Below are 21,264 nucleotides of genomic sequence, written 5' to 3'. Positions count from 1 at the left end.
AAAGCTACTGCCCCCGCGACTAGACCTCAGATAACCGGAAGAAAATGGATGGATGGATGATGGAAGACAAGTTAGCACATTTGCCTCACAGTTCTGAGGATCAGAGTTCAAATCCAGCCTCACCCGTGTGGAGTTTGCATGTTCTCCCCGTGCATGTGTGGGTTTTCTCCAGGTACTCCGGTTTCCTCCCACATCAAAAAAACATGCATGGTAGGTTAATTGAAGACTCTAAATTGCACGGAGTTGTGAATGTGAGTGTGAATTGTTGTTTGTTTATATGTGCCCTGCGATTGGCTGGCGACCAGTTCAGGGTGTACCCTGCCTCTCGTCCGAAGATAGCTTGGATAGGCTTCAGCACACCTGTGACTCTAATGAGAATAAGCGGTACGGAAAATGGATGGATGAATTTTATAGCATCTGTTAGCTTAGCCGCTGGCATGGCTCCACTTTGTCTTGTTAACAGCTTTTTCGGCGGCATTTCGTGGTTAAAGGGCTGATAAATGTGGCTTAAAAAGTCATGAAATGGGTATGTTGTGTCAATTAAATTGTTGGTCGTAGTGAGCACACAGCAGTAAATATAAATAACAGTACAGTAGCCTTCCCGACTCCTAGTCAACCAGCAGTGCTCCCCGGCAGACAGAGCATCTGTGAGGGCGTGCGATGGAAGCATGGCCAGGAGCTAAATTACTCACTTTTCTCCCACACAAGTGGGATTTAATGACACGCACACACCCTTTTAATTAACTATTGCCTTCTCAAATATGTCATTTCACACTGAAAAACAAGTAATAAGCGTCTAACATGCACCGTAATGGGAGGCAATATAAACTGTAGTAAATTGTAATCTGTTTCAGTCGTAAACCCCTAACCTTAAATGCTTTATTTTGTAACTGTCAGTCATAATTTTGAGATGCAAAACTATTTTAAGACGACAACTTGTTATTTTAATGCTACTGTTTATCAATATTGGGAAGCTTTATGGACTATTTTGAGACTGCAAGACACTGTTGAAGATAAAATCCTTGTTTTGAGCGGGTAGGTCGTCATTTAATAACCTTTTCCATTACTTCAATATACCAAAATGATTATCTTTAGACTAAAACAGATTTGACTTCAATAAGTCATGGTTTGACAACTTTACTCCTGATGAAGACTGTAATAATTATTTAGGAGGTCACCAGACTAATGCTGTAATTTGGAGCAAGTGAGTCAACATTTAGAGATGACTTCATAACAATTAATAAAAACGATGACCAGAAACAGGATGTTCTTTAATTTTGTTTTTCACTGCTAAGATGCTAACCAGCTAGCATCTCCTGGAAACTTCTCCGACACTTCTCAAGTGAGCCCAACATTTCCTACTGGATCCAAAACATTACAGTACAAGCATAAATAAGTCTGCACGCTCTTGTTGACGCTAACCGGCTAACATCTCCTGGAAGCATTTCAAATCCTTCCCAAGTCATCAAAATCACTCCTGCTGGATCCAAAAAGTCCATGGAGCCAACAACAACATCAGCTAATATAAGTACCTTCCTGGTGCTAGTATTCTAACCGGTTAGCATCGTCTGGAAGCTTCTCAATTTCTAACACATTCCCAAATGGATTCAAAGAACTCCATGGAACAATACAAGGTAAAGTGTGCAAATCGTACTGATGCTTACCTGCGGCGGCATGGCGCCGAGGGTAAGAGTACGTGCAGCAAATGGAGCGTCGCCGGTTCGTTTTCTCCCCCATTGCTGAGAAGATTGAATTGGATGGTTTACGCTTGTAAAGATAGCTTCGCAATTAGTATGGCTTTGACATAATCTTCGCCTATCCACTCCTTGTCCTCCCGTTGTGACACTTTTGTAAAAAGCATGGTAAGGAATGTAGCTTATTCATGGAGGTGATGAGCAGTGACATACACAGATGGGAGAGGGGCTAAAAAAAAATCTATGCGCCAAGCAGCTGTTCAATGTAGACACGCCGGTAATGTCAGATGATTTTTTCCCAATATCCGGAATAATCAGTGTTACGGCCTTAACAAGTCAACATTCAGTGATTTCCGTAAACAAAATACGTATGTTCCGTAACATTTGGCAGCTCTGTTATTGTTGTTATTATTATTACTATGCCAACTGGCGAATGGCAATTATGGCCCAGGAAACACAAAGACAATTGGGCTATTTTTGTCCGGACTTTGCCAGACCATTTTATGTTTTAGAAGACTATCCTATGAGATTATCCTTAGGTCTGAGGTGTGTTAATAGTGAATTTGTCCCCATAATAGGGTCCCAAAGGGGTCAAGCCTGACAATCTTAAATATTAAACATGTTCAATATTTATGAACAAAACTCTTGCGTGTGAGGCCTGTGGGTAAAGCCGACTGCTCGAGTCATGACGCCATGAATTGTGACGTGAGACGGAACGTAGCCAATTAAGAAGCGAGCTGAGGAACAAAGAAGTGGCTGCAAATACAAAGATACGTCCTATACCTGATGTCATATTTCATATGAGTGAGTTCACCAGAAAACAAGAAGTATTTTCCAAAGAAAGCTTTTTTTTTTTCTTTTTTGGACGACAACACCATTCTACAATACTACCACCTCCGGTACCTTTGGAAACACTCGCGAAACATCGGCGCAACAAAGCGGGAAGTGTTTTTCTTCATCTTCGCTTTTGTTAGATCAAATTTGATCATGCGAAATTTCTGTCTCGGAGGACTGGATTCTGGGTCGGTGGTGGAAAAAAATCTTTCTGTGTCTGGTGTTCTGTGCTGAGACTTCTCATATCTGGGGTCTGCAAGACAAACAATCTTTTAAGATTTGACAAATCCATGTTTGTATCAGGTCTAAAATGGAGACTGAAATTCCCAAATGATCCAGCAGTCCCTACTAGATCCCAAACATACCATGAAACCACACTAGCTAATATAGGAGTACACGCTCCTGCTGATGCTAATATGCTAACGGTAGCATCTTCTGGAAACTACTCCCGTTCTTCCCAACTCATCCAAATCACTCCCCAAAAGTTCCATGCAAACAATACCAGCCAAAATGCGCGTGGACGGTCCTACTGATGCCAACATGCAATGCGGCTAACACCACACAACAACAAAGCTGTTGCCTTTGGTGGCTTTTTTAATGTGATGTTGTGATTACGAACTTTTGCAACAGATGAATCACGCCGCGCGTGCGTGAGATGCAAGTGCACATGCGTAGTGGAAACTTAGAAACGAATTGTTCAAAGTTTGCGCCATGTTGTGTGCAGACGTGCGCGCGCGCGCACGCCCGCCCGCCCTCTGGCTCGCAGCAACAAGTAGGGTGGCTAGCCTGTCTTGCTACCATGCTAAAAACAACACCAAGAAGACGACGAGGATTTCGGTTACCTTGGCGATGGCCTTTTTGTACCTCATGACGGCTTGTTGGACGAGCGCGTGCACGTGAATGTTTCCGTCCCCGCACGGCACGACCACGCGCGTCCGTCCGAAGCACACAGTCACTTTCATGGTGTCCTTCCGCGCCCGCTCGATGCTCCCAAGCCCGGCGAGAAGAGTCGGAAGAAGTCCACAAGCGGCATCAGGCGCTGGGGGTTCTCGGTTCGGTTAGGGTCCTTCGGTGGTTGTTCCGCTAAAGCGCAGTCTTTCCGCCTCTCCCCCCGCCGGACGACATGATCGTTTGGTGTGTGTGTGTGTGTGTGTCTCTCTCTCTCTCTTTCTCGCTCTCTCTCTTTCCGACCACCTGTTTAGCGGAGCTCCGTCTATCGATCTCCTTTTCTGCGTCTCCTTCCCGCGCTCGCTCGCGACGCCTCGCAGCCTGCGCGTGCCCGAGCGCCTGTTGGTGCATTCAGGGAAACTCGGGAAATCTCGGTCTTCCCAATCCCGAAATAAAATGTGATCGATTGCTGCACAAATAATTCATATCATTTATTGGAACAAACTATATTTTCTTTATTTATCCAGGTAAGGCAATGGAGAACAGATTCCAATTTGCAATGCCGACCTGAAAGCAAACAGCAGTCAAACAAAGCAAAATAAGAGCAAAGACCAAACTACAGTGTAATCAGTGTGAGTTACATAATACACATTACGTCATAGGAATAATATTAGGGGCGGCACAGTTCTGAGGACCGGCGTTCAATTCCCGGCCCCGTCTGTGTGGAGTTTGCATGTTCTCTCCGTGCCTGCGTGGGTTTTCTCCGGGCACTCCGGTTTCCTCCCACATCCCAAAAACATGCATGGTAGGTTAATTGACAACACTAAATTGCACGTAGGGTTGAATGTGAGTGCGAATGTGTGCCCTGCGATTGGCAGGCAACCAGTGAGGGTGTATCCTCCTAATTTAATTGTAATTCAAGTGAACCACTCTAATCACCAATGTATGCTCAAAATATGATTTTCAAAACAGTATCTATCAGATTCAGAATCATCTTTATTTGCCAAGTATGAGAAGTATATGCACCATTTGCACAATTGACATTGTTCCAAGATTATCGCACTGCCAGTCACTTCGAACTGCATACTTTTCTTGAAGTCTGCGCCACTTACACAATGGTCACTGCACCAGACTATTGTTCTATTAGTCATTTCAAACTGCTCTAAATTGCTAGATGACTCTGCATCGCTAATCAGTGACTGTTTTTTATGTTTTTTCTTGTGTTTGTTTTTATGTTTTTCATGTCTAAAAAAGTATTCGGTCAATTGTCTGTTGTCGTACTAGAGCGGCTCCAACTACCGGAGACAAATTCCTTGTGCGTCTTTTACATACTTGGCAAATAAAGATGATTCGAATTCTGATTCATCTATATCCATCCATCCATCCTGGTAACTGGTGACCAAATCCAAACTACCCTGACATTGTTCGGTGCAAAATGAACCACAATAACATTATAGCGCCATGAAAACGTTCCGTAGCGACTCTTACGTTTCCTTAAAAAACAAGCACAAGGGCGGGGGTTAAGGCGTCACAAACGCTGAAAACCGCTTGCATTTAAATCACAGCAACAAAGTAACAATGCAGGACGCAGACCCTGCACGTTTTGTATTCGTGGAATCCTTTATTCAAAGCCATTACCTGAAGTAAAACAAGTTATTTTTTTTATTTGTTTAATTGTATTTCATTACATAAAAGGGGGGGGGGGGGAAGCAGCCATGTTCTCATGAAAACAAAAAAACTTGAATAAAAGTAGCCGAGAGAACAATAAATCTTATATTTTGACCCGTTTTGCTTGAAAATATTTCACATTCAAATTTCCCTTATAGCCTCTATTAAATTAAATCCACCGGTCTTCTAAATTGTTTTTAAACCATTTTGCAGACTAGTACCTTAAGTTACCATTTCCTAATTAGTGTTATTATAATACCATTAATCAGACCCCCAGCAACCCTTAATGGTGAACAAAAGTAGTTTTAAGACGTGTGACTTTGTATGCACAGTAGTGGACATTTAAAATACAAAGTAATGGAGACTACGGTGGCCGAGACCAGTCACAACAATGTGCTTATTTTGGGCATCAGCAAACCAAATAATGTGGCAAGTGTCCATCCATCCATCCATCCAATCGCAGGGCACATAAACAACCAACCAATCGCACTCACATTCACAACTACGGCAACTTAAGGGTCTTCAAACAACCTACCATGCATGTTTTGGGGATGTGGGAGGAAACCGGAGTGCCCGGAGAAAACCCACGCAGGCACGGGGAGAACATGCAAACTCCACATCGGCGAGTACATAGTACTGTGAGGCAGTCGCTCTAACCAGTCTTTCACCGTGCCGCCTGTGGCAAATATGCTGCTCCCAAATTATGTACAAGTCAGTAGCGCCCTCTAGAGATAAACCAGTGAATATCAATGACGGCCTCTCGTTGTTTGGGCTTGTTGCTGTGGTCAAGTGTTATGACCTGTCCTTATATAGTTGTAAAGACCACAAAGAATCCAGCCCTCCCAAACATGTTTTTTTCCCCCTAATGTAATTACTTATTTTCCTGATGATAGAGCTAATTACCCTCACTTTTCCATGCAGCTGTGAGGGATGCTTTGACTAATGATTCATTTCCTCGCTATCCTCTGGTAACCAGGGTTAGAGTTTTAAAGTAGGGTTTCAAACCAAGGTTAGGGTTTCGAAACAAGGTTAGGGTTACAAGGTAGAGTTTCAGGTTAAGGTTTCAAAGTAGGGGTGCAAGCCATGGTTATGGAGTCAAAGTAGGGTTTCAAGCCAGGGTTAGGGTTTCAAGACAGGTTCAGGATTTTAAACAAGTCAAAGTAGGTTATTAAACCAGATTTAGGGTTTCATAGTAAGGTTTCAAGCCACGGTTACGGTTTCAAACCTGGGTTTTGGTTGCAACCAAAATTCGGTTAGCCGCGGTTAAGGTTTCAAATGAGGGTTTCTAGACATGGTAAGGTTTCAAATTAGGGTTTCAAGCCAGGGTTTAGGTTAAAAATTAGGGGTTCAAACCAGGGTTAGGGTTTCAAATTAGGCTAGCCAAGGTTAGGGTTTCAAATGAGGATTTCAAGACAGAATGAGGGTTTCAAGCGCGGTTATTTAATCAAAGTAGGGTTTCAAGTCAAGTTTAGTGTTTAAAGTCAAGGTCTAGGTTTAAAATTAGAGTTTCAAAGGGGGGTTCAAGACAGTGTTAGGGTTTCAAGTTAACAAGTTAGAGAGTCAAAGTGGGGTTCTAACAAGGTTTAGGGATGTCATTCAAATGTCATAATCGTTCATGTTCGATGCTCTCGGTATTGTTAAATAATCCATCCATTTTCCATACCGCTTATCCTCACTGGCCCAAAAGACCACAAGATTGTGAATTTCAAAATCGTGATTTTGCTTTAATGGCGAACCCGGAAGTACTGGCGGTGACCTCTCGTTTTTTTCTGGCCAACAAGCACTCTTTGTCTTAACAGCTTCTCTCTTTTGGTCGTCGTCATCCGGCTCGTCGTCGCTGACGTGAATCGACGCGAGCGCAGTCACACTTCGTCACCAGTGACGACGAGCACGGCGTCAAAGTTAGGGTAAGTTACAAATCAATCCATCAGCCAATCAATCGATCGATCGATCATCGAGGCACGGATTTCACATGAAAATTCCACACGAGTTGCAGCTGGAAACTGTCGGAGATGAGTCAGCAGGAAGCACTTTTTCTATGTCAAGTTAAACGCTGTGACGTCAATTCAACCAGACCGGAAGTTGTATCTTCAAAATAAAACAGGAACCCCAAACTTTTGGATCAAAATGCAAACCCAGTGCTTTAATGGAACTACTGTATCAATACATTTCAGATGGATGCCTTTATATATGATAAAATATCTATTATTAACCCAGATTTTTTTATTCAGTTATGGTGATTTGTTTGGTTAGGGTTTCAAATTAGGGTTAGAAGCCATGATTGGGGTTTCAAGTCAAGGTGCACATTTTAAATACAGTATGTTTATTTATTTATTTGCTATTAGGAATACAGTTTTCTGTCTTTCATGTTAGAAAATGTTTTTCACTAATCAATTCCAACATCACTTAGATTTTAGTTAGATGTTTTATGTCACCATCTTTCACATGCGCCCTTCATTCATTCATTCATTCATTCATTCATTCGTTCATTCATTCAATTTCCGTACAGCTTATCCTCACTAGGGTCGCAGGCGTACTGTAGCCTATCCCAGCTAACTCTTGGCGAGAGGCGGAGGGTACACCCTGACTGGTTGCCAGCCAATCGCAGGGCACATAGAGACAAACAACATTCGCACTCACATTCACGCCTACGGGCAATTTAGAGTCTCCAATTAACCTACCATGCATGTTTTGGGAATGTGCGAGGAAACCCGAGTACCCAGAAAAAAAAAAAACATCCAGGCACGGGGAGAACATGCAAACTCCACACAGGCGAGGCCGGATTTGAACCGAGGTCTTCAGAACTGTGAGGCAGATGTGCTAGCCAGTCACCCACCGTGCTGCCCGCGCCCTTAATTTTAAATTTTATTTTTTTAGACGGACATATAGACAACGGAGAAGTCCCCTGTTAATACCAGGCCATATATAGATAAACGAGTGACCGGTCACCAGTTAATATCAGGGTACATATAGACGAACTGTAGACATATTGATCAGCAACTTTTCACACAAATTTAGTCCTCAGTGAACCTCGGATGTTTTGGAATGTCGGAGGAAAAAAACTGATTCTATCTTAGAACTTCAGAAGTGCAAGACGCATGTGCTAACCACTAGTATAAACACTACTACACACGTTTACATTTTCTGGCTCCAATCTAAAAGAACAATGAGCGTTTTTATCCATTTTCAGTTGAAAACACAGTGAAACATGCTCTTTTTTTTTTTTTTTGGTCATTCTGGTGTTGTTTGTGGTCAGAGGCGAGCAGCGATGGACGATAGCGCCAACGACTCAACGCCAGACGAGGAAGTGCACCCAGATGGAATGTCTCCTTCACAAGTAAATGCCGTACCACTTTGGTTCAGTTCGGAACGCATACTTTTCATCAAATATGGCGTGAATTTGAAATATTACCGGCAATAATGTTGTGTCCTTATGTGTGCTGGTAGTTTTCTCCTGGGGGCACGGTCCGGTTCCTGCATAAGTCTTCAGTCATACAGTCATCACACACCACCCAAGTAAGAACACTACACAAGGGTCCAGAGGTAGGGGTTCAAGTCTGGTTTACAGTATCAAATGAGGGTTTTAAAGAAGGGTTTCAGTTTTCCTTGTTTAGGGTAGCACAAAAAGGTAAGGGTTTCAAATTCAGGATTTCAAGCCTGGGTTAGGGTTGAAAACAAATGTTAGGGTTTGAAATTAGGGTTTTAAACCAGGGTTAGAGTTTCCTGTTAGGCTTCAAGCTTGGGTTTGGGTTTGAAGTGGTGGTAGTCAATAAGGGTTAGGGTTTCTAGTCAGGGTTTAAATCATGGGTTAGGGATTTTGAATTAGGGTTTCAAGCTTGGGTTAGGGTTTCAAATATGAGTTTCAAGGCAGGGGTTAGGGTGTCTAGTTAGGGTTTCAAGCTCAGGTTAGGGATTCTAATTAGGGTTTCAAATAAAGGTTAGGGTTGCAAATTAGGGCTTCAAGCCAGGGTTTGGGTTTCAAGTTTTGGTATTAAATTGTGGTTTCAAATTGGGATTTCAAACAGTCTTTAGGGTTTTAAATTATGGCTTCAAGTCAGGGTTAGGCTTTCAAAGAAGGGTTTCAACCCAGGGTTAGAATTTAAAATTAGGGTTTCAACCCAAGGTTAGAGTTTCTAGTTAGGGTTTCGAACAAAGGTTACAGTTTCAAATTCGGGCTTTAAGCCAGGGTTTGGGTTTCAAGTTGGAGTATTAAATTAGAGTGTAAGGCAGAGTTAGGGTTTCAAGTTTGGATTTCAAATAAGGAGCGGCACGGTGAACAACTGCTTAGCACACCTGCCTCACAGTTCTGAGCTCCGGGGTTCAAATCCCGGCCCTGACTGTGTGGCGTTTGCATGTTCTCCCCGTTCCTGTGTGGGTTTCCTCCGGGTACTCCGGTTTCCTCCCACATCCCAAAAACACGCATGCGAGGTTGATTAAAGACTCTAAATTGCCCAAAGGTGTGAATGTGAGTGCGAATGGTTTTTTGTTTATATGTGACCTGCGATTGGCTGGCGACCGCCTATCGCCCGAGGATAGCTGGGAAAGGCGCCAGCACGCCCGCGACCCTAGTGAGGATAGGCGGTACAGAAAATGGATGGACGGATTTCAAATAAAGGCTAGGGTTTCAAGTAAGTGTTTCAAGCTTGGATTAGGGTTTCAAATACAGGGTTTCAAGATTGAGTTAGGGTTGGAAATAAAGGTTGGGGTTTCAAATTAGGGTTTTCAATTGGGGTATTAAATTAGGTTTTCAAGGTATGGTTAGGGTTTCAAACAAGGGTAATGGTTTCAAATTGGGGTTTCAAATCAGGATTAGGCTTTCAAATAAGGTTTTCAAGCCAGGATTTGTGTTTCAGGTTTGGGCATTACAGTAAATTAGTGTTTAGTGATTAGTGTTTCGTGCCAGGTTTAAGTTTTCAAAGCAAGAAGTTTGAGGCCAGGGTTAGGGTGTCAAACAAAGGTTATTCTTTGGGGTCAGGGTTTCAAGTGAGGTTAGTTTTTTAAAGGTCCGGTATTTTGCCAAAGCAACTTTTTCCTAGTATTTGTGATGTAAATTGTCTGTATGGTGGCTCAGTAAAGAATTAAAATTTGAATTTAAATCGTCCACACAATCCTGAGCTCCAGACGTTTTACTACCAAGGGGCCTGAACTCAGGTCATTTCAATTTCTCAAGCTTATCTACGTCACTAGTGAAGATCTCCGCCAACCTCTCCACTCCCAAGCTAGTGATGTCAACATAACAAACACGTGTGCTCTCTCATAAGTGGGTCTTCTCCACGGAGGCAACCAATCAGCGGAAAGGGGGCGGTCGTAGCCAAATATGGATAAAGCGGATACAAAACTGGGTCAAACAGAAGTACAGTAGCTATCAAAGGGGCCTTTTCTTGCATGACAAAACCAATGTATTTTTGTTTTTAATGAAATTGACAATTTTATACTAAGTCCATGTTAGAGAGTCAATCTATGAAGGTCTAAACAAGCAAAGTACGGGACCTTTAATTCAGAGTCCAAGCCAAAGTTGGGGTTTCAAGTGTCTTGTTGTTGTGTCGTCGTCATGTTCAGATGGCGAGCGAGTCAGACGGAGACTCTCACAAGAGACGGCAGTTGCTCTACACGCAGCCTTCTTCTTACCGGTAACATAACATGCTAACACCGCTAACACAAGTTAGCATGAAACCTAACCATGGTTTTATCTGCAGAAAAATCCTCAACGAGCTTTCCTCAGACTCGCAGAACGTTTCCAAAACGGACGAGGAAATGACTGAGGAGGAGCACGAGTCGACCTTATTGGCGCCGATCAGCTACCACATGAGCTCGGGACAATATGGTAAGCGCAAAATACTTTGCATAACGGAACAATACAATTCTCAGTTGCAACATAAACTACTGAAACACACACACAGGTTACATTTTTTTTCACTCACATCCACTCCTGAGACACTGTCACACAAAAATGTGAAACGCTCTCACACAGAATGCTAAAATGCTCTCACACACACTGGTGATATTTTTTTTACCATGCACACACACTACTGTAACACTCTCACATACACAAGTTACATTTTCTTCACTCAAATACTCTCTTGAATCAGTCTCACATTCATAGGTGAAACACTAACACAGAATACTAAAATGCTCTCACACATTACTAAAACGCTTTCACACACTACTAAAATGCTCTCATGCGCAATACAGATAGTTCTTTTCCGCCCACACATGCACATACACTCATGCACACTACTGAAACAGTACCACATGCTTGTAAAATGCTCTCACTCTCACTACAGATTTTTATCCCCTCACACATGCTACTGTAACACTCACACTCACAACTGAAATGCTCTTCACTCTACTGAGGTATTTTTTCTCTTATATACACTGCGAAAGCACTCTCACATGCACTACTGAATCACTCTGACACCCACGAGTAAAATGCTCTTATAGAGACTAAAGCATTTTTTTTTTCCACTCACGCTTCTGCAACACTCTCATGGTCACTCCTGAAACACTGTCACCCTCGACTGAAATGTTTTTTGCTCACATACACTACTGAAACACTAGAAAAAGAAAGTAACACAAAAAAAAAAAAAACACTCTCACACGCACACACCCACTACTAATATACTCTCACAAACACACTTCTAAAATACTCTCACGCTCACGACTGAAAAATGTTTGCTCACATACATAATACTGAAACATTCCACACGCATTACTAAAATGCTTTCATGCAAACTACTGAAGCCCTCACACACACTAATGAAATCCTCCCACACAGAATACAGAATTTTTTTTCCCCGCTCACACGCTATGGAAACACTTGTGCACACACACACACACACAAGTGAAGCTCTCACACACTACTCAAACACTCTTACACACACTACTGAAACATTGCACACACTAGTGAATTCATTCATTAGTTTTCCACACCGCTTATCCTCATTAAGGTCACGGGCGTGCTGGAGCCTATCGCAGCTGACTCTGGGCGAGAGGCAGGGTACACCCTGAAGCAGTCGCCAGCCAATTTCAGGCACACACACTACTGAAACAACATAAATTGTTGAGTTTTCCACACAAACATTGGCCAGTACGTCCTAAATAAGCCTTGTTGCATGAACTGATGAAGCCTACTCGGATGAGAAGCGAAACATCTTCTAAGACAAACAGAACAGTCCAGTTGCGATCGATTCAATGCCCTAAGAATGAAATGACCTGGATGAATGAGAATATTCACAGGCATACTGAAAAAACACTTACACACGCTGCTGAAAAGCTCTCACACACTATACTAAAGCACTCTCACACATACTACTAAACATTTTTCCTCTCGCACGCACTGCTGTAATGCTCTCACGCCCTCTACTGAATTTGTTTTCATCCATATACACTTTTGGGCGGCTGTGGCACAGTAGGTAGAGCGGGTCGTCCGGTGACCGAAGGGTTACTGTTTCGAATCGCTGCTTCGACTGTCCGCATGTCGAAGTCCTTGGGCAAGACACTGAACCCTAATTAGCTCCCGGTGGGCCCGGCAGCACCTTGCATGGCAGCAGCCGCCCATTACTGTATGAATGTGTGTGTGAGTGGGTGAATGTGAGGCTTTGTAAAGCGCTTTGCGCACACTGACTTGTTTCCCCTAACGCTGCTGAAACACTCACACACACTGCTGAAATGCTCTCCAACACACTACAAACATATTTTTCGCTTGCATATACTACTGAAACACTCTTTTCTCTCTCTCTCTCTCTCTCTCTCTCTCTCTCTCGCTTTCTCTACACCCACACACACGCAAACACACGCACGCACACACACACACACACATCAGGTAATGATGTCGTAGATGTCCTCTGATAACGCTCATAATGTTGAGGTTCCTGCTCCACAGCTGCCATCTCGCAGAGCGCTGCCGCCGCCTCACCAGGCAGCGCCCACCAGTTCTACATCCATGCAGGACAGATGATCATACAAGGTATAGTTTCTAAGTAGACTTTCCAGTCAGGGTAGGATTTCAAAGTAGGGTTTCAAAGTCGAGAAACTGCTCTCCTATGTTGTGCCATGCATTTATGTAGGGGTTGCTTGGTCTCTCCATTTAGGGGTGATTACTTTCCTCACTGCACTGCACTACATAAACAACACTGCTGGTTTGCTTCTCAGGGTTTTGCCCTTGGGGTGAACCAGTTGTTGACTGAAAATTTTGGTGAGTTTGAAATGTATCGGTACGTGATGTTTGGAGACCCCAAGGAAAAACTCCTGAGAAGCAAACTCGGTAATGTTTTTGTGGTGTTGAAGAAGCCTTTTGGATTAAAAACAAAATGTTTATCATTGTGCATGTAGTTTGCAATGGTGCTTAACTACACTACAAACTACAATGACTGATTTAAAAAAAAAAAAGTTTGTTAAAACTCAGACATCTTTCCCATTTGACACAAGTCAAGACATTGTCTTTGGACGCTAGTCCCGCCCCCTTTTGAGAATCAGCCAATCAGAGCACACTCTTGTTTGTTGACTTTCTCCAGTTGCGTCACTGCCTCTTAAAATATGGTGTCAAGTTCAGGTTTAAAGTCTGAGTTAAGGTATCAAACAATGGTTAGGGTTTCCACTGTGGTTAAGGTTTAAAATGATGGTCAAGCAATAAACCCTCAGGGTTTTCGAATTACGGTTTGAAGACTGGGTTAGGGTTTCCAGCAAGGAGTGGGGTTTCAAGCCTGGATCAAAGTTTCAAGTTCGGGTTTCAAAGTAGGGTTTCATGTCAGTGTTATTGTTTCAAGTTAGGGTTTTACGCCAGAGTTAAGGTTTCAAACAAAGGGTACGGTCGAAACATGAGTCAAGGTTTCAAAGTAGGGTTAAGGCAGGGTTATTGTGTGAAATTACAGTTTCAAACAAAGGTTATATCATCATTTCAAGCCATGGTTAGGGTTTCAAAGTAGGGTTTCAAACAAGGAATATGGTTTGAAGCCTGGGTCAAAGTTTCAAGTTAGGGTTTCAAAGTAGGGTTTCAAGCCAGAATTGGGGTTTCAAGTTTGGGTATCAAAGTAGGGTTTCAAATTCTGGTTTAAGGTTTCATATAAGGGATGTAAGTTTTAAGCATGGGTCAAGGTTTCAAAGTAGGGTTTCAGGCACAATTAGGTTTTAAGGTGGCGTTAATTTTTAAAGTTAGGGTTTCAAGCAAAGGTTTGATTATAGTTTCAAGACAGGGTGTGGGTTTCACAATGAGATTATGGTTTCAAGCCAAGTTTGCTCAAATTGAAGATGTGCGTTTAAGTCTTCCTCTTGTTTCTGCAACAGTTTGTTCGATTGGGTTGTCTTGAACGTCACCTCATCCACTATGGGAAAACATAATAATAATAATAATAATAATAATTACTATTATTATTTAGAATATATTATAAACATAATATTTGATGATTCAGTGTACAAAATTTTTATTATCTATCTTGTAGTTTGCACTGATGTTCAACTACTCTCCACCACACTGATAGATTAGTCTTTATGAGTTAAAAGTTAGGTAAAACTCGCACGTCTTCCTCACTTGACACAAGTCATCTTCTTTGGCCGCTCGCCCCGCCTCCCTGTGTGCAGCAAATCAGAGCGCCCTCTTGTTTGTCGCGCCTCTCCAATTGCGTCACTCCTTCTAAAAATAACCCCGCTCCGCCTCCCCCTTTGACATTATGATACTGGGGGGCAACCCAGCGCGTCTGCACTGACTTAAACGGCCGTCGGTGACGTCATGGTGACGCCAATGCCGGTAATTGTAATCCGGCCGCAAAGTTGACGAGCGGCCAGAGAGAAACAACACAAGTCGGTCAAGGAAGCGAACGAGACCGGAGCGCCATTCGGAGTTCAGCCGGCTAGCGAGACCGGTGGTTGGTGGTTTCCTTTCTTCTCTTTGTTTTCGGTTCTGGCTCTCTGGGGAACAAGAATGGCCGTCACTGGTGATGAGACCGAGTCAGGTAAACTTTTTTATGTTATTATTATTATTATTATTATTTTTTTTTTTAGGAGTATCACTCATTCGTCTCTTCTTCCTCCACTTCGTCTTCATGTGTTGTTTTCTTAATCGTCTTCGTTTTTTGTTAGTTTTTTTTCGTTTATAAGATTCGCGTTTTGTATTTCTTTTTCATTCTTTTCGTCTTCCGGTCCTCACTCGTGCATGCGCACTTGTGCCACCTTGCAAATAATAAAGTGTAGCAGTGTGTTCCACCGGGATATCGTTGCTAAAGTTTGTCTTCTTATTATTGAAACGACTTTTATTACACTAAATGTGAAGTTACGTTAGACGTATATACACACACACTACTCGTCGCGCTAGTTGTGTTTTGTTGTGTGCCTAAAAAGTTGTGTTTTCCCATCTGGTAGCGAGCAACACGTTGTTGTCAGGCAGAAAAGGGGGCGGGGGGTGCAGGGGATTGGGTGAATGTGCTCCTTTGACGTCATCGATGCTTCCTGGAAGAGAAGGAGGAGGAGGGGAGACTCACGCAGTGACGTCAGCACATCCCTCTGTTATCGCTTTATGTGTGTGCGTGTGTGAGTGAGGGGCGGCTGTGGTTACGCTGACTCACCCTTCCAAAGCTGACATTTTTATTTATTATCCTATGAAGGAGAAAATTATCAGAATGTCTTTATTCTGACCTAATGTATCAAATGCACACACCTGTTGTTTCACACAGACATGGGTGTTGGGAATCACTCCCTATCAACTATACTGCATCGTGCCCTATATAGTAAGTTGGGCATTTTACAGGAATGTGTAGTGAGTATAGATAAGTCCCTAGATAGCGCACTCATTGTAGCTAAAATACATCTTGAAAAGTAGTGAACAACTGATAGTCACTTGAATCTCTTTAAATAGAGCAACACATCACAACAAAGATGGACATAAAGTGCTTAGTTTCTATTAATGTGATACAATATAGCCATATTAAAACATTATATTCACCCAGCCATTTTCTTTACTGCCAATTTAATATTGTTATAATTTATTTATTTGTTCAGTATTTGTTGTAGAAGGTCCACCAGCTGATTTGATTGATGATTTGGTACTTTGTAATGATGCGAGAGCAGTCACGTAACTAACGGTACCCTAGTAGTATCCATCCATCCATCCAGCCATTTTCTGAGCCGCTCATCCTCACAAGGTTGTATCCCAGCTAACATCGGGCAGGAGGCGGGGTACACCCTGAACTTGTTGCCAGCCAATCGCAGGGCACATATAAACAAACAACCATCTGCACTCACATTCACACCTATGGGCAATTTAGAGTCTTCAACCAACCTACCATGCATGTTTTTGTGATGTGGGAGGAAAACGGAGTGCCCGGAGAAAACCCACGCAGGCAGGGGGAGAACATGCAAACTCCACACAGGCGGGGCTGGGGATTGAACCCCGGTCCTCAGAACTGTGCACCACCTCCTTGTTCGGGTGAATGGAAAAGGGGGGTCTGTGGCAAAGCAACCATAGAGACTTGAAACATCTACAATGTATTTTTTAACACAAGATGTCATCAACAGAGCCACCAAAGATTACATTATTTGATTTTTAGGATTTCTTTATATATATAATATCTGAATAAGTGATATACATGGTGGGGGACTGGTTAGCACATCTGCTCATAGTTCTGGGGACAGGGTTCAAATCCCTGCCCCACCTGTGTGGAGTTTGCGTGTTCTCCCCGTGCCTTGATGGGTTTTCTCCGGGCACTCCGGTTTCCTCCCACATCCCAAAAACGTGTGGTAGGTTGATTGAAGACACTAAATTGCCCGTAGGTGTGAATGTGAGTGCGATTGGTTGTTTGTTTCTATGTGCCCTGTGACTGGCTGGCGACCGGTTCAGGGTCTACCCCGCCTTCCGCCCGAAGATAGCTGGGATAGGCTTTCAGCAGCCCGCGACCCGAGTGAGTGAGGATAAGCGGTAAAGAAAATGAATGGATGATATACATGTATTTAAATTTTGTCTGAAGACACCAGCCATAAATCAAACACAATTTTTCCAAGTTCACCTTCAAACAGTCATGTAATCAAACTGTAGTCGTGCTCGTTAGCGTAGCATACACAAGAAGCCAACTATCCCGTTTTCCCAGTTGGGTCACGGGGAGTTTCGCATATGGTGAATTGACACGTCACCCAAAAGGTGTTTGTACAATTGACGATAGATTGCCACAAAATGTTGGCAGAACACTTAAAATGGTATTCTTCCATATATCCATTTTCCATACCGCTTATCCTCTGTTTGATTAATTTATTTACCTGTGATCTAAAACAACAAAGACAAAGACCAAACATATATAGAGGTGCAACAATTAATTGATAACTAATTGATTATAAAATTAATCAACTATCAAAATCAACTATTTTGATAATCGATTAATCGTTTAGAGACATTGTTTCTTAAAATTGTCCAAATCCTCTGATTTCAGACTCTCAACAGTAAATATTCTCAGATTTCTGTAGTCCTTCATGAATTATCATATTGTTGAATCAAAATAACATTTACAAACATTTGCTTTTACTTTGGGGAAAAAAAATGGTCAAGGCGGAACGGGTGAGCACATGTGCCTCGCATTTCTGAGGACCCAGGTTCAAATTTGGCCTCACCTGTGGAGAGTTTGCATGTCCTCCCGGTTAGAGTGTGGGTTTTCCAGTTCAGGGTGTACCCCGCCTCCTGCCCGATGACAGCTGGGTTAGGCTCCAGCACGCCCGCGACCCTAGTGAGGAGAAGCGGCTCCGAAAATTGATGGATGGACACACCAAACCAGTTACTGAATCATAATAAATTTTTGTTCGTGCATTTTCTGCACTGTCAATATTAAAGAATGTCCTGGTTTTTAATAAATATCCCGCGACCCTAGTGAGGATAAGCGGTAAAGATAATGGATGGTTGGATGGAAATTAAAAAATATATTTAATTGAAAATAATCACTGTAATCGATTATTAACATAATCAGTTGCAGTTCTTATTCATGTCTCTTCAATGCCATACATCTAGCATGTACACAATCACAAACACGTTACATAAACTGTCGTTAAATTATTCAACACGCAACTCACCTTCACATGTGGCTCATTAATAGTGTTAGTTAGCATGCTATTCTGAAATACACGAGAGGCTGACATTTTTTTCGGGATTCCCCCCAGGTGGGATGGGAGTGAATTTAATCACAGAATTGGACTGGAGCAGGAGTGGCAGGAACGGAAGTCACCAAGAGTGGACGGGAGCAGAGAAAAGAAGGGGCAGCATTCAGTAAAATATTGGCTCAAGAATGGTATCCATCTCTATGGGAAAGGGAGGGAGTGGGATTTAACTGTGTAACTGTGATTTGTGTTTGAAAAAGCGGTTCAATGGGATATTTCCTGGTTAAGTAAAGAAAAGAAAAAAAACACTCACTTGGGATTGGGAGGGAGAGGGATCAATCTCCCTGGAGTGGGAGGCATCGGGAGTCGAAGTCCACTCCTCTGTCAGCCTCTGCCACAAACCGATGTGAAATTACACATAGTAAAGCAAATATCTGCACTAGCTAACACTTTACACTTTGAACTAAACCAAACAGCAGCACAGCGATTCCATGAGATGGTTGCTGCCTTTTATTGCTTTGACCTGAGCACATAAACAGCGACTAGATGAGATGTTTAAGGATAGGTTCCCCCAAAGATTGTAGAGGCAAATTTGGGAATGCTGAACTACAAATGTTGGGTGGTTTACTGTAAATGAGAATGAGTCGTTGATTCCCAACACAGCCCAAATTTCATAGGAATCTGTTGAGTTAGCATTAGCTAACAAGCAAGAATTGATTAAAACAACATCTCACGTCTCCTGTGACTGATACTTAGTGGAGGTAACAACGCTTCATGCGTCCTCACCACAGCGGCCACCGGAGACATCCCCGCCTGCCAGTTGCGCTCACCCACCTCCAGCCTGGCCCACAGCATCGTGATGGCTGCGGCGTCTCACGGTGCTACGCACAGCCCACTGTCGCACCACGCCGAGGAAGTCACCCGCAAGCGAGAGGTCCGGCTCATGAAAAACAGGTAGGTGCATAGACTGGTGACCAGTCCGCGGTCTCCAGGATTTTCTGTGTTTAAATGATGCCCTTTATTCTGTTTTGGCAGGGAGGCTGCACGAGAATGCCGGCGGAAAAAGAAGGAGTACGTCAAGTGTCTGGAAAACCGTGTTGCTGTGTTGGAGAACCAAAACAAGACGCTGATTGAGGAACTGAAGGCACTCAAGGACATTTACTGCCACAAGGGGGAGTAAGAGCACCCGATAACGGCTACCCGTCGTTTCCCGCCACAGCAACCCGCCAAACTGTTGTGACCACGCCCGCTAGCTCAGGCCTCTACCATGCCGCAACCTCCCTCCTCGAGTCCCGGGAACACCGTTCTGCTCTGTACTCTGAGAAGCACTCTACTTGAAGGATAATGATGTAAAACGCCTCCCGGGAATGGCACCTGAATGCACCGTTTGTGTCATTTTCGCTTTCGTTTCTGCCAGTTTTTGTGATTCGAAGTAGCGAGCGCTAACTTCCAGCTGTTTAACTCAGCAGTTAGTAAAAACATGGCTATTATTTTTGTAGCCAAGGGCTCACCTTACAGGTGTAATTAAGATATTGCATAACCAAGACATTATAAGATGCTACCGATGCTAAGATAGACGCTAAATGCTAACTGATCGTTGTCATGTTCATGGAGATTCACCATACACAAATTTGTAATTTTAGCACTGATGCTAGTACTAACAAAGATCAAAGCAAGGGTTTGCGATGGAAACATTAACATTCTTGGAAGCTGCTGATACTGAGCTAATAGTGCTAAAAGCTAACAAAACTCATCTGTTTTATAACCTCAGTGTAGCGTTCAATCAAAGCACCCTCTCCAATGACTGTCAGAAATGATCGGCTGCTACAAATGTTCCGATATTGAGCTAAATTCTTACAAATGTCAACAAAAAGACAAAAGTGATTGTACTCCAAAAGCCATCAAGGAAGATGACACGACCACAAATTTATCAGAAGCTAAAGATGCAAAGCTAATTGTGCTAAAGGCTAAAAAAGTTAGTTTGTTTTGTAACATCAGTGTAGTATGTGTGTATAAGAACCCACAACAACACAACTTTTTGCAATAACATTAGCACTGTTGCTAGTACTAATAAAACTGTCCTGGCACCAACAGCATAGACCGTTAGGCAATCCAGGCACCAGTAATGCTATTCTCCAGGCTGGAATAGCATCCTAATGATTTTCACGCTATTCTATTTTGGGTTCAATTGTTGCATACGTGACTAATATTAAGTATTATTTTTAAAACATTGAGCTCAGCAGACCGCAGCTGCACGTCAATCAAAGCACAATCACTCACCAGTCAGTCATTTACAGACATGATCGGAAGCTAAATATGGTAAGCTAAACTAATTATGCTAACAAAGCTTGTCTGTTTTGTACCATCAGTGTCTGATTATTGTGGTGTATGTGTACAGGCACTATAGACACATCTACAATAGTGTTACCAGTGATGATATAGCTAATAAAACAACACGTCTCCTGGCTGGTCCACCAACATAAATAAAGATCGTTGCTGTAGTTGAACAGCACAGCACTGCTGTTCTCCATGTTACATAAACTGAAATAACATCCCAAAGATATTCAAGTTAAATTGTTTCATATTGTTGCTTTAATTGATATCAAGGTTTATTGTCTATCAAAGCACAATCAATCAAAACCAGTCAGTTGATTATCAGTCATTATTGTTTCGAAGAAAATGTGACACTTTTTAACCAAGACAGGAGCTCCAGTTGTCCTTTTTGTACAATTTTTTTTCTTTGTAGTGTAAATAAAGTGGTTGAGAGCTGTTCCTAATGTGCATCCATCCATTTTCTACAGCTTTGACTGGTCGCCAGTTGATATGCGGCGACATATAGACAATCAAGCACTCCCACTCACAGTCACACCGATGAACAATTTACTCTTCAACGAAGGAACATGCATGTTTTGAAAGTGGGAGGAAAAACCAAGCACGGGGACCATGCAAACTTCCCACAGGAAGCCAATAGTCAAACCAGGAACTCCAGCACTGCGAGGCTGATGTGCTAAACACTAGGTGTCCCCTGCTTCCTAATGTTTTATCCTGAAAATGTTTGTTTAAAGCATCATTTCACAACCGTTGAACGTCATTAAACGTGTATGCACACGTGCGC

At 42.7% G+C, this 21,264-nt stretch overlaps 2 protein-coding genes across 10 annotated transcripts in view; one reads left to right on the top strand and one right to left on the bottom strand.

Annotated features, from left to right (window-relative positions):
• Positions 1-3,803, bottom strand: part of LOC133411869 (partitioning defective 3 homolog) — a 239,468-nt gene extending 235,665 nt beyond the window's left edge. For all 8 annotated transcript variants that reach the window (XM_061694629.1, XM_061694635.1, XM_061694633.1 and 5 more), the window contains exon 1: positions 3,371-3,803. In XM_061694629.1, the coding sequence (XP_061550613.1) occupies positions 3,371-3,490 (120 nt within the window). In that variant the 5' untranslated portion in view covers positions 3,491-3,803. The remainder of the gene's footprint in view (positions 1-3,370) is intronic.
• Positions 3,804-6,889: 3,086 nt separating this feature from the next.
• crema (cAMP responsive element modulator a) lies at positions 6,890-20,921 on the top strand. Of its 2 annotated transcripts, XM_061694149.1 has the most exons (8): positions 6,890-6,991; positions 8,343-8,421; positions 8,532-8,600; positions 10,644-10,714; positions 10,781-10,908; positions 12,967-13,050; positions 18,941-19,103; positions 19,185-20,921. In XM_061694149.1, the coding sequence occupies exons 2-8, from the start codon at positions 8,353-8,355 to the stop codon at positions 19,327-19,329; spliced, it is 729 nt and encodes a 242-aa protein (XP_061550133.1). In that variant the 5' UTR covers positions 6,890-6,991; positions 8,343-8,352; the 3' UTR covers positions 19,330-20,921. The 2 variants fall into 2 exon arrangements, with proteins under 2 accessions (XP_061550133.1, XP_061550134.1); XM_061694150.1 differs by lacking the exons at positions 6,890-6,991; positions 8,343-8,421; positions 8,532-8,600; ... (1 more) ...; positions 10,781-10,908; positions 12,967-13,050 and adding an exon at positions 13,098-15,031.
• Positions 20,922-21,264: the final 343 nt, after the last annotated feature.

The sequence above is a fragment of the Phycodurus eques genome, chromosome 13 (genome assembly GCF_024500275.1).
Source record: "Phycodurus eques isolate BA_2022a chromosome 13, UOR_Pequ_1.1, whole genome shotgun sequence".
In the NCBI taxonomy this organism is placed as follows: domain Eukaryota; kingdom Metazoa; phylum Chordata; class Actinopteri; order Syngnathiformes; family Syngnathidae; genus Phycodurus; species Phycodurus eques.
This window is presented reverse-complemented; position numbering and strand designations above follow the sequence as displayed.

Excerpts from the sequence above, each read along its gene's own strand:
- crema (XM_061694149.1), top strand. The coding sequence starts at position 8,353 with ATGGACGATAGCGCCAACGACTCAACGCCAGACGAGGAAGTGCACCCA. Across the intron at positions 10,909-12,966 it reads CATGAGCTCGGGACAATATG|CTGCCATCTCGCAGAGCGCT; the intron begins GTAAGCGCAAAA and ends CCTGCTCCACAG. Across the intron at positions 19,104-19,184 it reads GTCCGGCTCATGAAAAACAG|GGAGGCTGCACGAGAATGCC; the intron begins GTAGGTGCATAG and ends CTGTTTTGGCAG.